General features: G+C 43.5%; 1 protein-coding gene across 4 annotated transcripts; it reads right to left on the bottom strand.

Annotated features, from left to right (window-relative positions):
• Window positions 1–1,245: 1,245 nt before the first annotated feature.
• LOC131129228 (guanine nucleotide-binding protein subunit beta-4) lies at window positions 1,246–18,181 on the bottom strand. 4 transcript variants are annotated; one of them, XM_078790427.1, is made up of 12 exons: window positions 18,055–18,133; window positions 13,909–13,980; window positions 9,731–9,944; window positions 8,978–9,016; window positions 8,384–8,490; window positions 8,099–8,113; window positions 6,469–6,532; window positions 6,232–6,394; window positions 5,134–5,200; window positions 4,232–4,433; window positions 3,630–3,846; window positions 1,246–2,740 (listed from the first exon to the last, which is right to left on the bottom strand). In XM_078790427.1, the coding sequence occupies exons 3-12, from the start codon at window positions 9,785–9,787 to the stop codon at window positions 2,634–2,636; spliced, it is 1,038 nt and encodes a 345-aa protein (XP_078646553.1). In that variant the 5' UTR covers window positions 9,788–9,944; window positions 13,909–13,980; window positions 18,055–18,133; the 3' UTR covers window positions 1,246–2,633. The 4 variants fall into 4 exon arrangements, with proteins under 4 accessions (XP_078646553.1, XP_078646551.1, XP_057928512.2 ...); XM_078790425.1 differs by lacking the exon at window positions 13,909–13,980 and having other exon boundaries at window positions 18,055–18,181; XM_058072529.2 differs by lacking the exons at window positions 8,099–8,113; window positions 18,055–18,133 and having other exon boundaries at window positions 13,909–14,084.
• Between the last annotated feature and the right edge of the window lie 479 nt (window positions 18,182–18,660).

Below are 18,660 nucleotides of genomic sequence, written 5' to 3'. Positions count from 1 at the left end.
AGACTTAGGCCGGTTTAAGTCGCCTGGTCCATGCGCTACACTGCTGATGGAGATGTCAAAAGTGCCTTGGAAATTTCATCCCGATTGTGTTGGCGCATCCCCCCCCCCAAAAAAAAAAAGCCAGAAGAAAGGTTAAATGGATACAAAGCTGGAATATAGCCTGATGGATTTCCTTCCATCATGAAGTGTGAGTGCCTTTTACACAAACAGTGGGCATCTGATATTACCCCCCCCCCCCACAAGATAGAAAAATGCCTGGTCACAATTCCCTCCTTTTATTGTGTTGGTGACTTTTATACAGAACAGCTACACAGAAAAACATTTTATCCCCTTATTCCGCGTCAGTGCTGTTCACACAGAACAGCAACAAGGACAAAAAGGTGGCAAAATGGCAGCTGGCAGTGTAGGGGGGGGGTGGGGGGGGGTCTGATACAACGGCTCATGGTGGAAAATGCCTGGAACACAGACCCCCGACATGGAAAAAAGGCAGTAGAATGCCACCTCTGCAAGAGTAAAACTGCCTAGTGGTTTTCGTGCCCTTATTTGGTGTTGTCGTCGTATGAAAAGGGTTTCTGGTTCTACGTCCTCAGGCGGGAAAACTGTCCAAACAGATACAACCACCCAAGTTGGAAAACTACCTGCTTCATTTCCTCCCTAATGTGTGCCTTTCATACAGAACAGCAACTCAGACCAACAGGCTGCGTAAAAGGAACTTATGCCAGAATATCAACATTCAACTAGAAAAAGCAGAATTTAGTGATAAAAATGATACAATCCCTCGTTCATCATCCGCTCCCAGGAATTTCCTTAAAGTAGGAATCCTTATTGGAATATTTACATAGACAGGGATGCTCCCATCCATTGGCCAGTTTCCATGAAATGACCTACTTTTGGGCACCTTAGCAGTTAAGCTTCCTTAGACTTGTCCTAACGCCCCCCCCCCCACCAGGGCCCCCCAGCCAATGGCACTCATCATAAATAATTAGATACATAATCTTTGTGGTTGGTACTGGAATCAGCGGCAAAAACCCCTCGTCAGAGCATCCCTACTACTTAGCACATAAAAAAACCTGGAACATTATCAGAGCCCTCTAGACATGAAGTAACACCCCTATAGTCACCTTTCCACTGCTATTAGCCGATATAGTAGACAATAAGACATAATGATTTACACCTTGTTGTTTTTTATCATTACTGACACGTATCATGACTTTGAGTGCATCTTCCGAATGCCTGATATTTGTAGTTTTTCTGTATATTTGTATTTGACTTCATTAGCCATGTTTGTGCTTGAAAAGCTTTCATTTAGACCAAAACACATAGAATTAGCTTAAATACGCAGATTTTGCCACCATATTCCATCTACCAAACAGCTGATTCATTAACATATTTTGGAAAACCCGTGCTAGAGTGAAGTACTTGGTAGTATTTGTAGCGAATACTGCTTTCTGTAAGGCAGAATGGAGAAGTAGCGGTACAGACGTTTGTTGTTTTTTGTGTTTTTGGTGGTCCAGGCACCTGAGATGACACGAGAGGTCCAAGCATCCAACAAGGGACGCTTCAGGGGGCAAAAAGGAAAGTGAAAGTAAGTCACATGTACTCAATTGTGGAGTCAAAGTACAGCTTACTAGCTTTCAGCCCAAAGGAGAAGTACTTAAAGTTAGGTACTTCTCCATTGATGGCACAGGAGTTCACGTCCTTGTAGTTCACGCCTTCTTGAAAACCAGGACTTGTTGGTACGTCTGTTTGGATTTGGAAAGAGTCCTCCATGTCATTCCGTGTCCCTTCCCACGTTTGGGGCGTAGGGGCTCCTTATTTGCTATGGAGCGTTGGTCTGGAACTTTATGCTGACGAATGCCAGAGGTCCTCTTCTTCTAACCGGCCTTTTATAGGCGCGCACACGCACACACGCACACGCACACACACACATACACACACACACACACACACACACATACACACACACCATTACGCTGTTTAAGCCACTAGCTTGTGTCAAAATGTGAATAAGTAGAAAGCAAACATGAACCCTAAATGTGATTATGGAAAAACAAATCCATATGATATATGATGCATACACACATTATGCTATACATATAAACTGTCTTTTATATATAAATATACATGACTTGGTTAGCACGCAGGCCTCACAGCTAGGAGACCCGAGTTCAATTCCACCCTCGGCCATCTCTGTGTGGAGTTTGCATGCGTGGCTTTTCTCCGGGTACTCCGGTTTCCTCCCACATTCCAAAAACATGCTAGGTGAATTGGCCACTCCAAATTGTCCATAGGTATGAATGTGGGTGTGAATGGATAAGCGGTAGAAAATGAATGAATAAATGACTTAATAGAGGAATGAGTGAATGAATGACTTAATAGAGGAATGAATGAATGACTAAATGACTAAAATGAATAGCCATCACCCTACGGGAATAGGATGAGGATTTGGGTAAATTGGGCCCTCCTACAGTTTAATGTTGTTACAAAGTATTTCCCCTCATCTATTTTTCGACATGGTGGCCAAAGGTAGATAAAAAGCGGGTAGAGAGATGGTAGAGGTGTTAGCATCTCACGGCGCTGACACAGTGAAGGGGGGGTTGTGGTGAAGGAGGCCGGCCGGGACGAGGGTTGGTTTAGTTCCAGATCCGTAGGAAACTGTCCCAGGAGCCGGTGGCCACGGCCATGCCGTCCTCGGTCACGCCCAAGCAGCTCACTCGGTTGTCGTGGCCCGCTAGCACACCTACGTGACGGGAACAAGAGTCAAAACCCGCTAGCACACCTACGTGACGGGAACAAGAGTCAAAACCCGCTAGCACACCTACGTGACGGGAACAAGAGTCAAAAGGTAAAGTGTTGTAGCCCGCTAGCACACCTACGTGACGGGAACAAGAGTCAAAAGGTAAAGTGTCGTAGCCCGCTAGCACACCTACGTGATGGGAACAAGAGTCAAAAGGTAAAGTGTCCTTCAAAAATAAACTTGACTTGAAGTATAATGTATAAAAGTACAATGAAAAGGCCACTGATGTCCTACAGGCTGATGTCCATCCAACCTTCTTATGTTTATTATTACATACTAAATAGATTGCAGATGTTATCCAATGAAATTAACTACTAATAAACCCCAACAAAATATGATAAAGAAGCAAATGAATAACTAAGAAGAAAAGATTATCAAGTAATCCAAAGAAAACAACAACAACAACAAATAAATACTATGGTAGCCATTATTGGACGTCATTGGACGGTCATATCACCTCCTACTTCAGTACAGGACAAAATAAAATAAAATAATAATAATAAAAAAACTTAAACTATATTAGGAAAGCAGGAAGTGAACAAATGTAAGAGTTAGTGATTGTAAAAGTAGCAGATGGAGGGGTAGGATTTAATAAGCTTTGCTTCTTCCTACTCCTTTTGTAGGTATTGTATTGTAAGTATTGACGGCATTCCCAACATTTTGTTTAGTTGCAGCCTAATTCCCAAATGATCCTCCAAATTCTCCTGCTAGCACCTAATGGCAACATGAAAAAGCCTTCCCAATAATCCCAATCATTAGTATTCCCATCCATGGGCGTGAAGCTGGAAAGTGAAAGTGAAAGTGAAAGTGAAAGAGTGGCGTGGGGGCGTACCTGCCCGTTCGCCTTTCAGAGTGTCCCAGACGTTGCAGTTGAAGTCGTCGTATCCCGCCAGCAGCAGACGGCCGCTCTTGGAGAAGGACACGGATGTGATGCCGCAGATGATGTGGTCGTGGCTGTACATCATCAGCTCCTGGTCGGCACGCAGGTCGAACAGCCTGCAGGTGGCGTCGTCCGAGCCCGTGCCGAAGGCGTTCCCGTTGGGGAAGAACTGCAGCAAAACATGAAAATCATATTTTCTTAGGAGGCTGCTTGTGTTCAGTTGTATGATTGACAGGCTTTGATGCATCACAGCAATAGATGGAAATATATCTGCTTCATACTTTACACCAGTGAGTACGTTTGTATGATTGACAGGCTGTCATACATGACAGCAATAGATGGAAATATATCTGCTTCATACTTTACACCAGTGGGTACGTTTGTATGATTGACAGGCTGTCATACATGACAGCAATAGATGGAAATATATCTGCTTCATCTGCTTTACATCTGTATACTTTACACCACGAGAAAAAGCAAGCTGTGAAAATGTCGTGTTTACCATTAAGAACCACGTGCGTGTGCGTGCGTGTGCGTGCGCGTGCGAGACTCACGCTGACGGCGTTGATGTCGGACACATGTCCGGTGAAAGACTGCCTACACATGCCATCACGAATGTCCCACAGCTTGGAGGTGGCGTCGCAGGCGCCGGACACGAAGGTCTTGTAGTCCGGGCTCAGGGATAAACTCATCACGTCTCCCGTGTGGCCGCTGAACGTCGTGGCCTGCTGGCCCGTCTCGATGTCCCACAATGCACTGCAACAATGGGAACGATGTCACAATGCAACTACAACTACAACTACAAGAAGAAGAAGAAGTAGAAGTATTAGGAGAAGTACAAGAAGAAGTATTAGTATTAGGAGAAGTACAAGAAGAAGAAGTAGAAGTAGTAGAAGAAGAAGAAGTATTAGTATTAGGAGAAGTACAAGAAGAAGAAGTAGAAGTAGTAGAAGAAGAAGAAGTATTAGTATTAGGAGAAGTACAAGAAGTAGAACAGGTAGAAGTACAAGTAGAAGTAGAAGTACAAGTACAAGTAGAAAAAGTAGAAGAAGAAGTAGATGTAGAAGTAGAAGAAGAACAGGTAGAAGTACAAGTACAAGTAGAAGAAGTAGAAGAAGAGGTTCAACAAGATATCTAGAAGATATATACATAATATTGCAATATACATATATTGTGATGGAAAGGAAATATTGTACATTTGCATGACGCTAATGACCGGCCGACTTCAGGGTGATGATGATGATGATGAAATCACCAAAGGCTTCGCTACACATCTTAAAACAAAAGCCCATCAATTCCAGCTCTTGTATTGTTGTCATTGTGTCATAGGCTAGCCTAGCATGTTAAGATGTAAGTGTCATGTTAGCACGTTAGCCGTTGCTGCATGCGCCATGCGTCATGGCCGCCACGGGGGCGTGACGGCGTCCATTTAAAGGTGGCTAAGATGGACCCTCACCAGGTGGTATCTCCAGAGCTGCTGAGGATCTGGTTGTCATCCAGGAAGCGACAGCAGGACAAATAACCTGCAGGAGGAGACGCATCCGTGAGTCGTGTTGACGTGGCTTGGCTGCACCGACACCATCCCATCCAGGAAGTAGCGCACGCAGGCGAGGGCTGCGCGTGTGCTGCGCGTGTGCTGCGCGTGTGCTGCACGTGTGCTAGATTTCAACTTGCCTGTCTTTGAAGGCAAATGATTATTTGAATAACTACATTTATTTTTCTTGTTTGCTAAATGTATAGGAGCTTTCCCAATGCTATGTTTGATATTTGCATATGAAGTTATGACAAATAGCGTTCATTAGACATGTTTACACTATGGTCGCAATAACGCAGGGGTGAGCAAACTACAGCCCGGGGGCCACATGAGGCCCACCAAGCGTTTGAATCCGGCCCGCCAGTTGCTTTGTAAGTATTTCAACTCGGATGTCTTATTTAGTAAAAAAAAAAAAAACTGTAAAATGAAATGACATAGTTTGATGTGGTGTGATGTTTAAAGCACTCCTGAAAAAAGGGACACGAGAGCTAATAGTATAACACTTATAATATAGTACTGCACTTATATAGTATATATAATATATATATATATATATATAGTATAACACAGATGAAATGAGACTAATCATTCAAGGAAAATTATGTGTTAGATATATGTTCTGGCCCCTCCTGGACAATTTTTGTTAACTCAATATTTGCCCCCCCCTGCAATAATGTAACATTACTGACACCTAGTGGTCAGGGTATTGTTTGTTTCTTTAGGCTTTTTCCTGATTTGGGAGTCGCCACAGCGGATCTTTTGATCCGCATCCTGATGCCTGGCTTGAGCACTTTGTATTTTGGATGGAGATTCAAACCCTGGGGCATTTGCTCCAAAGTTCAGAATGATAATTATCGGCACCAATACCGATATTAACCGATATTGCATTGTTCTGCTCATATTGGGCCGCTAATTGTGAGTACCAATGATTATGGGACGTCCCTAATTAGTATAAACGGTGAAGTATAAACTGCAACAGCATGCACTCCAAGGTCTTGGCCATTCCTTGGTTTGGCCCACCTGTGTGTCCGGGTAGCTCGCGGGTGACGCGCACGTTGCCCTCGCGGGTTTTCAGGCTGTATATGGAGCAGATGTTGTCCAGGCCCCCGCAGGCCACGTAGTTCCCAGAGGGGGCGTAGGCACAGGTCATCACCCAGGAAGAGCGCAGCGGGATGGCATGCATCTGTGGGGACAATGGTCACTTGGAGGCCAGTGAATAGAAAATAAAGCTACGCCAACGACGGGCCAATCTCCGACCTTATTTGTGGTGTAGCTGTCCCAGATGATCAGCTTTCCATCTTGCGAGGCACTGACCAGCAGCCTGAGGGAAATGACAGCAAACGTCAATGAGGAGGATGTATTTTGGAATAACACAGTGCCCTATGGAGCATGCATGCCGTGCTTCCGAAGCAAAGCCAGTCAGCTGCTGTTGTTCCAGTCATCGTTTGCGGTCGGCCGGCGTCTTACCGCTTTTGGTGGTTAGCTAACTTTCTACCATGAAGCCCGTCTCTCCATCTTTTGCAACACCCCCAGTGATGAAAGCAATAGTTTGTATATCCTTCATGTCTCCTGTGTAGAGTGTGAGTGATGGGGTGTAATTGACGTCGTGGTTCCCGCTACGGAACGCTCATGTGGTTTTCCTTATGGACATTTGGTTTACAAAGTAAACATTGTCAGTACAACTAAAGAAACGGCACATGTGAGAGATCAGACGAAGAGGAGGAGGACATAGAAGGAGAGACGACAGAGTGTGGAAACGCCCAGATCACGTTTCCTGATTTCTAAGGAAAGGAAGTGCCCCCCCTCCCTCCCTCCCTCGGGCTTGGGGCTGTGCTCCAATCCAGCGGAGAGGGACCAAGCGCTAATGTCAGTAGCTGTGTACTAAATAACCCCCTGCTGGATCACACACACACACACACACACACACACACACACTGAAAAGATAAAATAGTCCAAAGTGGTTGCACCATATATATATATATATATATATATATATATATATATATAAACATTTGAGATTGTGGAATTCCCCAGAATCATAAAGTCGAGGGCAAGAGTGTCCAAAGTGTGGCCCGGGGTCCATTTTTAGTCCGCAGCTAATTTTTATATACAGTAATCCCTCGCCACTTCACTCAATTCCTGTTTTTTTGACCAAAATATATTCATTTGTAAATCAGCGCTGTCTCACAGTTGAATGAGGCAAAATATGACTTATGTGTCAAAAAGCATTTTTAGTCTAAATGAAGCAAAATCAAGCCTAAAAATGTCTAAATGAAGCATGATACAAATATAAAGCATTCAGAAGAAACAAGGACATTGTGGTATGTAGTACTGGACACTGGTCACTAGGTGTCAGTAATGCTGCAGCTTATTACGCCTACTATATTCGGTAATACCAGTGAAAAGGAACCGATGAATCACAATAAACGAGGGATTACTGTACTGTAAAAATAAAATGTAGTCATTATTAATGGGACATAATATTATATATAATACTTTATTAGCATATACTGATATACGCGAGATCGGTGTCCTTCATTGTTCTGCATGCGGAAGGAGTGGAAGCGGCAGTGGAAGGAGTTCGGACAGCCCTGGTCTCGGGGAACTTCATGCATCATGTGTGTTGTTCATTCTTGGTGCAACGGTTAAAAACGCAGTTTGCACATTTTTAGGATGCGCCAAATCCTTGTGGTGTTTGGTCTGACTCATCATCACTCAATAGTTCAACAAACTGCATCTTTAAGGTCACACGGAAATATTAATCCATGTGGTCGCAATGAGGAGGTACGGCAAGTAGGAGGTGCCAGTCAGTGATGGCGGTATTAGTCATATTAGTGGAGGAGGTGGTGGTGGTGGTACTAGCAGTAGTAGCCGTATGGCCCCACACCTGGGACTCCCTTCACTGGCCCGGCCCAGTGCATGGCATTGGGAGACAGATGGACAGAGAGAAAGATTTAGAAGCCACAGGTATGCAGATTACAAACATATACGTAGATAGCAAGTCATACAAAGGTGGAACAAATATGACAACTATGATACTTTTCATCTGTTAGGAAATGAAAAAAATGCATTTTGGAGGCCATCCAAAGTCCCCTCCCAGTCAAAAGCCAAATGCATAGGAAGGTTGATAGAAGAGCTAACGTTTGCATAGATTGAGGAATAACTACGCTACCTGGAGTCACTCCCCCAGTGCATTGCATAGATCTTGGCCAGGTGGCCCCTGAGAGTGCGCCGCGTCCGCATCTGTATCCGGCCCACCGAGTCCAGACCAGCTGTGATCTGCCACAAAACGGGAAGTACTGTCAGCGGCCACGCAAACGCACACAGCGCCCCCCCCAGTACAAACTAGGAATGCTCCGATCAGGGTTTTATGCTGCCGGTTCCAATCTGTTACACCACAAATTAGCACAAAGAAAAAGACACAGCAGGTCCAAGGTGGGCAGGTTGGGAGGAGCCAGAGATGGGAGGTGCTCCTTCTGCCTCCAAGTGTGCAAGACTCTTTTTTTATTTATCTAGGATGGATGTCAGAACAATTCCAAGGCCCCCTTAGAATGTTTCATTTTATTGACCTGTGGTACATCGTAGAAATAAAATAAATCCAGAAAAAATAGGTGCAATACTTTGATTTTCCGTATGCAGCCCTAATATCAGAAAATGTATTTTTTTTTCATTAAAAAACCCCAATTAATCCAATACCAAGAAAGAGGTCAATTAATCATCAATTCATTTGTTGCAGCTCTATTCCACACAATTTGGGTTTTCTTACCTGGGACAAAGTGGAGTCACTGCAGGCTTTCCGGGCATCCTGCAAACAAATGTACCACATGTAACAGCGTATTGGCTGGATGAAGTACACGTGTAACAGCGTATTGGCTGGATGAAGTACACGTGTAACAGCGTATTGGATGGATGAGGTACACGTGTAACAGCGTATTGGATGAATGAGGTACACGTGTAACAGCGTATTGGATGAATGAGGTACACGTGTAACAGCGTATTGGATGGATGAATGAGGTACACGTGTAACAGCGTATTGGATGAATGAGGTACACGTGTAACAGCGTATTGGATGGATGAATGAGGTACATGTGTAACAGCGTATTGGATGAATGAGGTACACGTGTAACAGCGTATTGGATGGATGAATGAGGTACACGTGTAACAGCGTATTGGATGGATGAATGAGGTACACGTGTAACAGCGTATTGGATGAATGAGGTACACGTGTAACAGCGTATTGGATGAATGAGGTACACGTGTAACAGCGTATTGGATGAATGAGGTACACGTGTAACAGCGTATTGGATGAATGAGGTCAATCAGAGTCTTTGTGCCATTCATCATAAAAACAGCAAACAGGATGCGGCGTGCGTCACCGTCTCATCTCTAAGAGTCTGCGTCACAATCGGCGAGCACGTGTGATGATGGTGATGATGGTGATGATGGTGATGATGGTGATGGTGACGCTCGCGTGCAAGCAGTCTAACATCATACACGTTAAGGCACGGCGTGGTCCTACCCGGATTTGGTTGCGAAGCTGGTCCGCCTCCTGCCGCAACTGTTCCAGCTCACTCATTGTTCCTCGGATGTGTTCAGGTCACACCACGATCCCAACGCTGACCGAGCGACCCTCACGCACACGCACACCCACGCACGCACACATGCACACACCCACGCACACACACACACTCACACACACACACCCACGGCCTCGCTCACTCACCAGCTGACACCTGCAAGAAAGTGAGAGAGAAACAGGATAAATGTAGCAGGTAGTACTACTACGGTACACGCATCAAACAAATACTGGATCCTGTTTAGGAAGCAACAAAGGGTGGAGCAGGTTGGGGGGCCGCTGGGGGGTCTGGCTCTTCAAACAACCCCAGCAGGGCTCAAAAAGGCCACCTGAGCCAGCTCTGACCTTTTCCTGAGATGCTTGAAATATGTCCCACTTAGGACACCAACAAACACTAAATACTTACTTACTCATGAAATATGTCCCACTTAGGACACCAACAAACACTAAATACTTACTTACTCATGAAATATGTCCCACTTAGGACACCAACAAACACTAAATACTTACTTACTCATGAAATATGTCCCACTTAGGACACCAACAAACACTAAATACTTACTTACTCATGAAATATGTCCCACTTAGGACACCAACAAACACTAAATACTTACTTACTCATGAAATATGTCCCACTTAGGACACCAACAAACACTAAATACTTACTTACTCATGAAATATGTCCCACTTAGGACACCAACAAACACTAAATACTTACTTAGTCATGAAATATGTCCCATTTAGGACACCAACAAACACTAAATACTTACTTACTCATGAAATATGTCCCACTTAGGACATGAACAAACACTAATTACTTACTTACTCATGAAATATGTCCCACTTAGGACACGAACAAACACTAAATACTTACTTACTCATGAAATATGTCCCACTTAGGACATGAACAAACACTAATTACTTACTTACTCATGAAATATGTCCCACTTAGGACATGAACAAACACTAATTACTTACTTACTCATGAAATATGTCCCACTTAGGACATGAACAAACACTAAATACTTACTTACTCATGAAATATGTCCCACTTAGGACACCAACAAACACTAAATACTTACTTACTCATGAAATATGTCCCACTTAGGACATGAACAAACACTAATTACTTACTTACTCATGAAATATGTCCCACTTAGGACATGAACAAACACTAAATACTTACTTACTCATGAAATATGTCCCACTTAGGACACCAACAAACACTAAATACTTACTTACTCATGAAATATGTCCCACTTAGGACATGAACAAACACTAATTACTTACTTACTCATGAAATATGTCCCACTTAGGACATGAACAAACACTAAATACTTACTCAATTATAATACTCAATCATGCACAGTGCTTGGATGCATTCATTCATTTTCTACCGCTTATCCTCACCAGGGTCGCAGGCATGCTGGAGCCTATCCCAGGGTACACCCTAGACTGGTGGCCAGCCAATGGCAGGGCACATATAGACAAACAACCACATTCATACCTATGGACAATTTGGAGTGGTCAATTAACCTAGCATGTTTTTGGAACGAGGGGGGGGGGCATGCAAACTCCACACAGAGATGGCTGAGGGTGGAATTGAACATGGGTCTCCCAGCTGTGCGGCCTGTGCGCTAACCACTCACCACTCGCCAGAGACTTGTCCTATATGTTTCTTAGCTAGCTTTTGAGTGTTAAGTTGCCGTGTGATGATTTTAGCCTTCTATCCAAGATGACTGTTATATTGAGTTCTGATGGGTGGGTTGACAACTTCGTCGCGAGTTCCCTTATAGCTTGTGATTGGCTCCTGCCAAAGAAAGCGCTATCGTTTCCTCACTGATTCTACACTGGAAATTGGGGTACGTTTTTGCCAGGGACCTTTGAAATTGTCCAACTGTGCCCCTGACCAACAGCATGTAACCTAACATTAACCTAGCATGTTTTTGGAATGTGGGAGGAAACTGGAGTACCCGGAAAAAACCTACGCAGTGCACTTTCTATGTCATGGCCGTGTCACTCATGCACACGCACACACACACGCACACACACAAGAGGATTTGTGTGTGTAACAAATGAGGATGTGTGTTATTCCAGTTAAACATTCCACTTGTGCACGTCCATCCCTGTGCACGTAGCCTCTTGCTATAGCTTGGGGAGCCCAAAAGTGGGTCACGCAGCACTTAGCAAGCCCCCCCCCGCCCCCCCCCATTTCCATCCAACCCTCTGAGATGACATTTTCACATCCATTTTCTATAATTCAACAATTAGTCCATCCCTTCCTCTGCGCTGTGAAACCCTGCAAAAGTCGGGACTTTGATTGTGTGCAGACGCTTTTAAATTGTCCCACAACCAGTTGGATTTCAAGTTGGACACGTTGTTACGCAACGCATACGCCGGAGAGGAGTTTGATGCTAACGATCATCAGTGCGGCCAGGCCGTCACATTGGTTCAGCTGCCCAGCAGACACGTCACACTCCCCCTGGCTGACGCAACCCCACCAGAGGCTCTTGGCATCGGATCAGCTGGGACGCCAGGAAGGTTATGGCCGACCCTGGAAGCACAGAGTCAGTCGCCCAGAGCAGCTTTTACACATATGGGCGGCCATGACACCAAGGTAGCGTCTTTTATAGCTTTATCATTTACTTTTAGTTCGTGGGACATAAGCCACCTGGGGACAGAGCAGGACCAGGGTCTACAAAGTGGTCTTTAGCAGGACCAGATCCATTCTAGTACTGTTTGTTCATTGACCTGACATGAATGTAAATATATGTCACCAGCCTGATTTGAATAAATTGTTGAGTGTTTCTTGAGCCAGGCAGTAGAAAAGCAAACGAGACAGATGATTTTATCAGGGTATAAAAAAGGTTATTGGTAATAAAAGTTCCTGGAAAAGCGGCTATAAAGGATTCACTGACAGGATGCAATATGGCCGCTTGTTTGTGGTCAGTTGCCAAGACGTGAAAAGTAGGAAGGGGTGGGCAGATTACATCCAAATATTGATACCGATGGTAGTATCAGTATTGGAGCTGATCAATATGTTTCACTTCTCTTCTACTCTGTTTCTTTTCACAAGATGTGTTTTTGTTGTTGTGCTGTTGTTCATTTTGTTCCACTGTTGACTGTTGATGATTTATACATTCCTAGAATATTTTCCATGATGGTGTTTGATTCCCAGCTCGGGCCACAACACCCAGCCTCTGGAGATGTCCGATCCCAAACCCTGATGAATGAAAGGCTTGTGTCGGGCATCTGGTGTAAAAACTAAGCCAAGTCAATTCATGCCTTTGACTCACTGTTGACCACTCGAAGGAAAAGCAGAAAAAATATTAAAACATATTTTGATGTATGATTACACTGCATGAAGGCAGTCATGGCATGCCCCACGTGATAGAGTGGGAAAAAAGTTCTCCTCTCATCTTGTGTGGAAGTGGTGTTTTTTTCATTTAAGAAATATATTTGAGACAAACTGGTTAGCTCATTAGCTAGCAGCTGTCTTGAGTCCCTGCAGCGTAAAAGTTGCCTAATGTGATGTAAACCGTGATTAATAGGAGTGTAAAAGCAACTATGGGGTTGTTATTTCATGTCTACGGGGCTCTAATGTTATAAACTATATCTACAAATTCAAACAGGTGTCCTGTGCTCTAACTATGAAAATATTCCATTTATTCATATCAAATGCTATATTGTGCTCAAACAAGGGCCGGCTTTATATATATTTGTGATATTGTTTACAAAGTGTTACCTCAAGGAAGACAAAATAACTCAACTTTGATTTTGTTTTGTGACATAGAACATTGAACTTTATATTTGCCCTGATACTTGTATGTAATTATGGTATTATTTTGTTGATATTGTGATGTCTCCTATTGTTGTATTGTTAAATCTGTGTTTTCTTTTGATGAATAAAAGTGAAAAGCCTAGCAAACACAAGGAGGCAGTTCTAACATACGTAGAGAAGTTTATAGAACATATAGGGTTAGCAAAATGACATTTTGTTGTTGTCGATATCTTCCATGCTGTTGAACTCAACAAGATGACATTTTGTGAAGTGCCATGACAGGAGTGCCAAAGCAGGAAACTGCCATCAGCACAAATGACACAAGACTGCACGTCCTCACCTGAAACAGGCTTTTTCTCCTCCTCAGTCCTTTTTACACCTCTCCGTCATCACACGACAACCATACCAAAACCTGTGAGCGGATGGAAAGGTTCTTATCGGGGGATTCGGGAGGCTCTCCGGGCTCCGGAGCTCACGTCACTTTGGCCAGATTTGTCAAAAATGTCCCCAAGCAAGCTAATCACCACACCCATGAAAGCGGGAACATGGCAACAGCCGACGCAGAGCGGGGGTCCAATGTCGGGAAATGTGTGCACTTTTCTTTGTCCCAGCACAAAGTAACACATTGTAGCCATCGGTAATCGGGGTTATTACTATCATATTCAGGTTTCTACATTATCGTTTCAATAATACCATTTGATGCAGCTAATGGAAAAAGCTAAAAATACGCAAGTGCCCCCCATTTGCAAATGGTACAGTCGGTCAGCCCCCCTTCTGAAAAGGAAACCGACTAGGATACAGGAAGCAAATCATAAACACATGGGAGATATCGACTTTAAACACTGATTCATTTGTTCAAATACCAAGGAGCTGCTTAAATGAGAACGATTTGTAAAATATAACTATGTCAATCAATAGATCAAATATGTTTTTACTTCCGTACTTACTGTACAGTACTCACACTGCGTACTTACTTCCTAAGCGCCCATTTGTCGATGGTTGGTTTCCAAAAGAAATGTTTCACTAAACAAAAGTAAGCACACAGAATATAATAACTAATATGGTGACATTTTGAGCAAGGTTGCTGCAGTGAGTCTTATGTGACACATTTCTGATCATTTTAGATAAGGTTGCTGTTATTAATTACTAACAAGGGGTGATCACATGAATTATATGACACCTTCTGTTGTATTACTGCAATTTCTATGACTATATGGATTATTTCCAGTCTTATTTGGTGTCTTTATGATTAGTTAGCATTCATTACTTGAAAGAAGAGCATTCATTCATCAAATGAAACATTTTATTCTGCAGTATCACTGCGATTTCTTTGACTATGTGGGTTATTGCCATTCTTTTGTGGTGTCTTTATGATTATTTTGCAATATTTTGAATTCTATTTTTGAATTAGTGGGAAGTGAGGCAATGATGAATGAAATGAAACGTTCCATTGTGGTGTATCACTGCAATTTCTATGATTTTGTGGATTACTTGGCAAACCAAGGCAAAAGTTGAGCAAAAAGTTTGAATGCTAACCAGGGCAGACATTAACCGAGGTAAAAATACAATAATGTTGCTCATAATTGATAAGCAATAGTGTTGTTTTCTCTTTGGTGCTGGGCTGACACAACATGTCACCATTGAGATTGATCTCCAAACTGCCAAATTTCCTCTAAGCGTCCATTCTGCAAAATGGCAGCATGGGAACAGATCTCTTTCCGTTAGGCCAAGATGAAATTTTAATGGGGCCAATGAAAGCGAGCAGCGGGGTAGGATTTTCCCCATCTCCGCACGAGCCATAATCAATGGGGGGAAGATGAAAGTGTTTCCTTTGGCAAGGGGCATGGGGGTCAGATGAAGTCCTAATTGAATTGACACACAGCAGTGGTTTAGGTGTGTCAAACTGGTTTCCCTCCAAACACGTCATTAGTACGGTACAGTCCTTTTGTTCTGATCGATCCGTTAGAACCGCTGGTTCACCATGATCGCTAGCCTCGGGTATGCACCATAATAAAGCTCTCGTATGGAATATCATGTTTTAAATTCAATCTGAAATTGCTCAAGGATGAAAAATGATGCATTTCCTTTGTGAAGTCAGTGAAAAAAAGGACGAAGCCGAGATTCCGAATCAGTGTCCAAAGGCACATCCTCGGCCAATCAGGTCCCTCAGTCCATTGCTTGGCAACCAAAAGGGGAGGGGGCAAATTGACACTATAAAAATAGAACATCAATAGCTCAGGTTTGAAAAAAAGAGAGAGACAGACACATGTGGGCTGGGCTTTAAATAGCACGGCGGGTCATACTGTACGGTCGCACAACCCTATTGTCGCCTACACGCCACATGACAGCATTTGCATCGATGCAAAGCCAAGCATGCTAACTGTCAAGATCATATTGACTATGCACAAACAAAGCTAACAAGGCTTAGCCTTGTACCCTGGATGCTGTTTTGGATGAATGCAAATCACGCCGGCATCCGCTCCGATCATTCATCATTCAATGCAACTGGAAGAACGGAGTCCAAGAACTACTATGCTGGAACGGCTAAAAATAATACCAATGTGTGGGTGATTAAAAGGAGATGCTGAAGGATGATGGTTTTTCTTCTCATCTGCACCCGTGAACCCCGCCATCCCCGACAAACACCACCACCCCGCCACCGTGCGATATTTCCATTGTATGAAAGGCAATTAGAAGGTGGAGCAACAGCAGGGCCTTAAAAGGCTTTATCGGGCCCGTCTTATCCAACAGACATCGCCTGGGGAGGCTGGCCGTTGCCAGGGTAACCCTCACAAATGGCTTCTGACGTCAAGAAGGTAGGAGAAATACCAGGGAGAGCCACGGCTTCCGTGCCACATGGATTATTGACCGAGGGGGAAAAAAAAGTCCCCAAGAGGGTGGAGCGCTCCGCCAACCACTTCTTTCTCTCATTCATTCATTCATTCATTCGTTCATTCATTCATGACACCTTCTCTTCTGCTGGACCACTGGCATTTCTATGACTACGTGGATTATTTCCTGTCTTACTGACTAGTTTGCACAAGGTGGCCGCTATCATGAATTACCTTCAAGACGGGGCAATCATATTAATTCAATGAACAATTCTGTTCTGCTGTATTACTGACATTTCTATGACTTTGTGGGTTATTTCCAGTCTTTCTGATTATTATGTACAAGGTTGTCGCTGTCATTAATGAGCTACCAGTATGAAGGGCGATCGCATGAACTACACGACACCTTCCATACTGCTGTGTTAATGCCATTTCTATGACTTTGTGGGTTATTTCCAGTCTTTCTGATTATTATGTACAAGGTTGTCGCTGTCATTAATTACTAGTAAGAAGAACAATCGCATGAAGTACGTGACACCTTCCATACTGCTGTGTCAATGCCATTTCTATGACTTGGTGGATTATTTCCTATCTTTTGTGGAATCTTTCAGGTCCTTCTTTTATACCAGGAACGATCTTAAGTGTACCAGTGCAATTTCTACGACTTTGTGGATTATTTGCAGCCTTTTGTGGAGTTTTTCTGATTCTTTTCTCCAAAGTTGTCTTAATTTTCCCATTAATCACATGATACCTTCTTTTCTGCCGTTACTGTCATTTTGATGACTATCTGGATTATTTCCACACTTGTTGGGGGTCATTCTTGCACAAATTTGCTGGTGTCATCAAGACGGACAATCGTATTAATTAGATGCTTATTTTGCTTTGTGGATTATTTCGTCGTTCTGATGATTTGTACGCCCCAAGTGGGTCAGACCTTGTTGTATAATTTTCCATGCTTTTTATTTTACAGTTAAACCTTGAGCGAGGCCACAATGCCACCAATGCCACCAATGCCACCAATGCCACCGGGTTTCTCCTCCTCAAAGGCAGCATTTGGAGTTCCCAAAGAAGTTTTCTGTATGTTTCCCCGTGAACTTAGTTGTGTTGTTGGTGCCGTGCGAGGGGAGATCTGGTGAAGAGCCCTCAACATTTCTGTGACTTACGGGATACGATCTGATCATTTTCCTAGTGATATACTACATGCTTACTAACACAATCCGGAAAAATCCGCTTCATGTCAAAGACGCTGCACTAAGACGTAAAACACGGATGGCTTCCGTTGTGCTCGGTGAGGGGAATTCCTGGGACTTCTGCAATCGGAGTTGCTGCAAACAACATAAAACATGAACTGACGTGCTCTTCCATTTCCAGAAAATGAATCAAACAGGAAGTACGGGAACAGCTCTTGCTACACAGGAACAACTCATTTAGTGGCAGGTTCCAACATTGACCCATTGTGGGCAAGGCATTCCTGCTATGGAATATTCTTGCATCCTGCCTAAATTGCCTCACTTTCACTCTTCAGATACAGTAATTATTATTATTATTATGGGATACAGTAATTATTATTATTATAGTGTTGTGTAGTCCTTGCAGTCTTTACCAAAAATACAGTAATACATTTATAGGAAAAAAAAAATTCCAAGCTTTCATACCGTGTTGCAGCGCAGGAAGTGTGTGTTTTCCGTCTGTGTCCGTCCAAACGGAATGGGTTCTGGCTTGAGGAGTGCAATGGTTGGAGTTCTTCCTTTGGGGCTTGAAGGAGGAGTAAATGGAGAGAAAGCAAGGCAGAGCAGGACTATGAAGCTGCTGGGGGGGGGCATATGAGAGATGGAGCAGCGGCTCTATTAAAGGGACAGTGTTCCATAACAACACTGACTACGTCATCTTCAGGTACCAGTTGGAGTATTATTATGGGGGCAGCGGGTTTTCAGGATATCAACAAAACAAGGGCAGTCCCCAGTTTTGGACCTTTATTAAAGTCAAGTTACATTCTGGCCTGAGAGTTATGTTTATTTATCATTTATTTATTGGAGTGGATGGATTATTTTCGTGTCATCTCCCCAACACTGCGCACAAAGTCCAACCCGTGCGCCTCTAACAAAGCTAAAAATCCAGTTACCAATACATGTATGGTTACACCTACTGAAAATCCAGTACTGCGCTACCCCAATAATCGCTCATTTCTTCCAAAAGTACAAAAAGACAAGGAGAATTTTTCCCCACAGGAATCAATTCCACTCAAAAACATGAGCAAAAAA

This window comes from Doryrhamphus excisus, linkage group LG4 (assembly GCF_037039965.1).
Source record: "Doryrhamphus excisus strain RoL-2023G ecotype Guam linkage group LG4, RoL_Dexc_Guam_v1.1, whole genome shotgun sequence".
NCBI classification, from domain to species: domain Eukaryota; kingdom Metazoa; phylum Chordata; class Actinopteri; order Syngnathiformes; family Syngnathidae; genus Doryrhamphus; species Doryrhamphus excisus.
This window is presented reverse-complemented; position numbering and strand designations above follow the sequence as displayed.

Coding starts and splice junctions, on each gene's coding strand:
- LOC131129228 (XM_078790425.1), bottom strand. CDS start 9,787: ATGAGTGAGCTGGAACAGTTGCGGCAGGAGGCGGACCAGCTTCGCAAC. Junction 6,395..6,468: donor ACAGCTACACCACAAATAAG/GTCGGAGATTGG, acceptor TTGTCCCCACAG/ATGCATGCCATCCCGCTGCG. Junction 4,434..5,133: donor AGCTCTGGAGATACCACCTG/GTGAGGGTCCAT, acceptor CCATTGTTGCAG/TGCATTGTGGGACATCGAGA.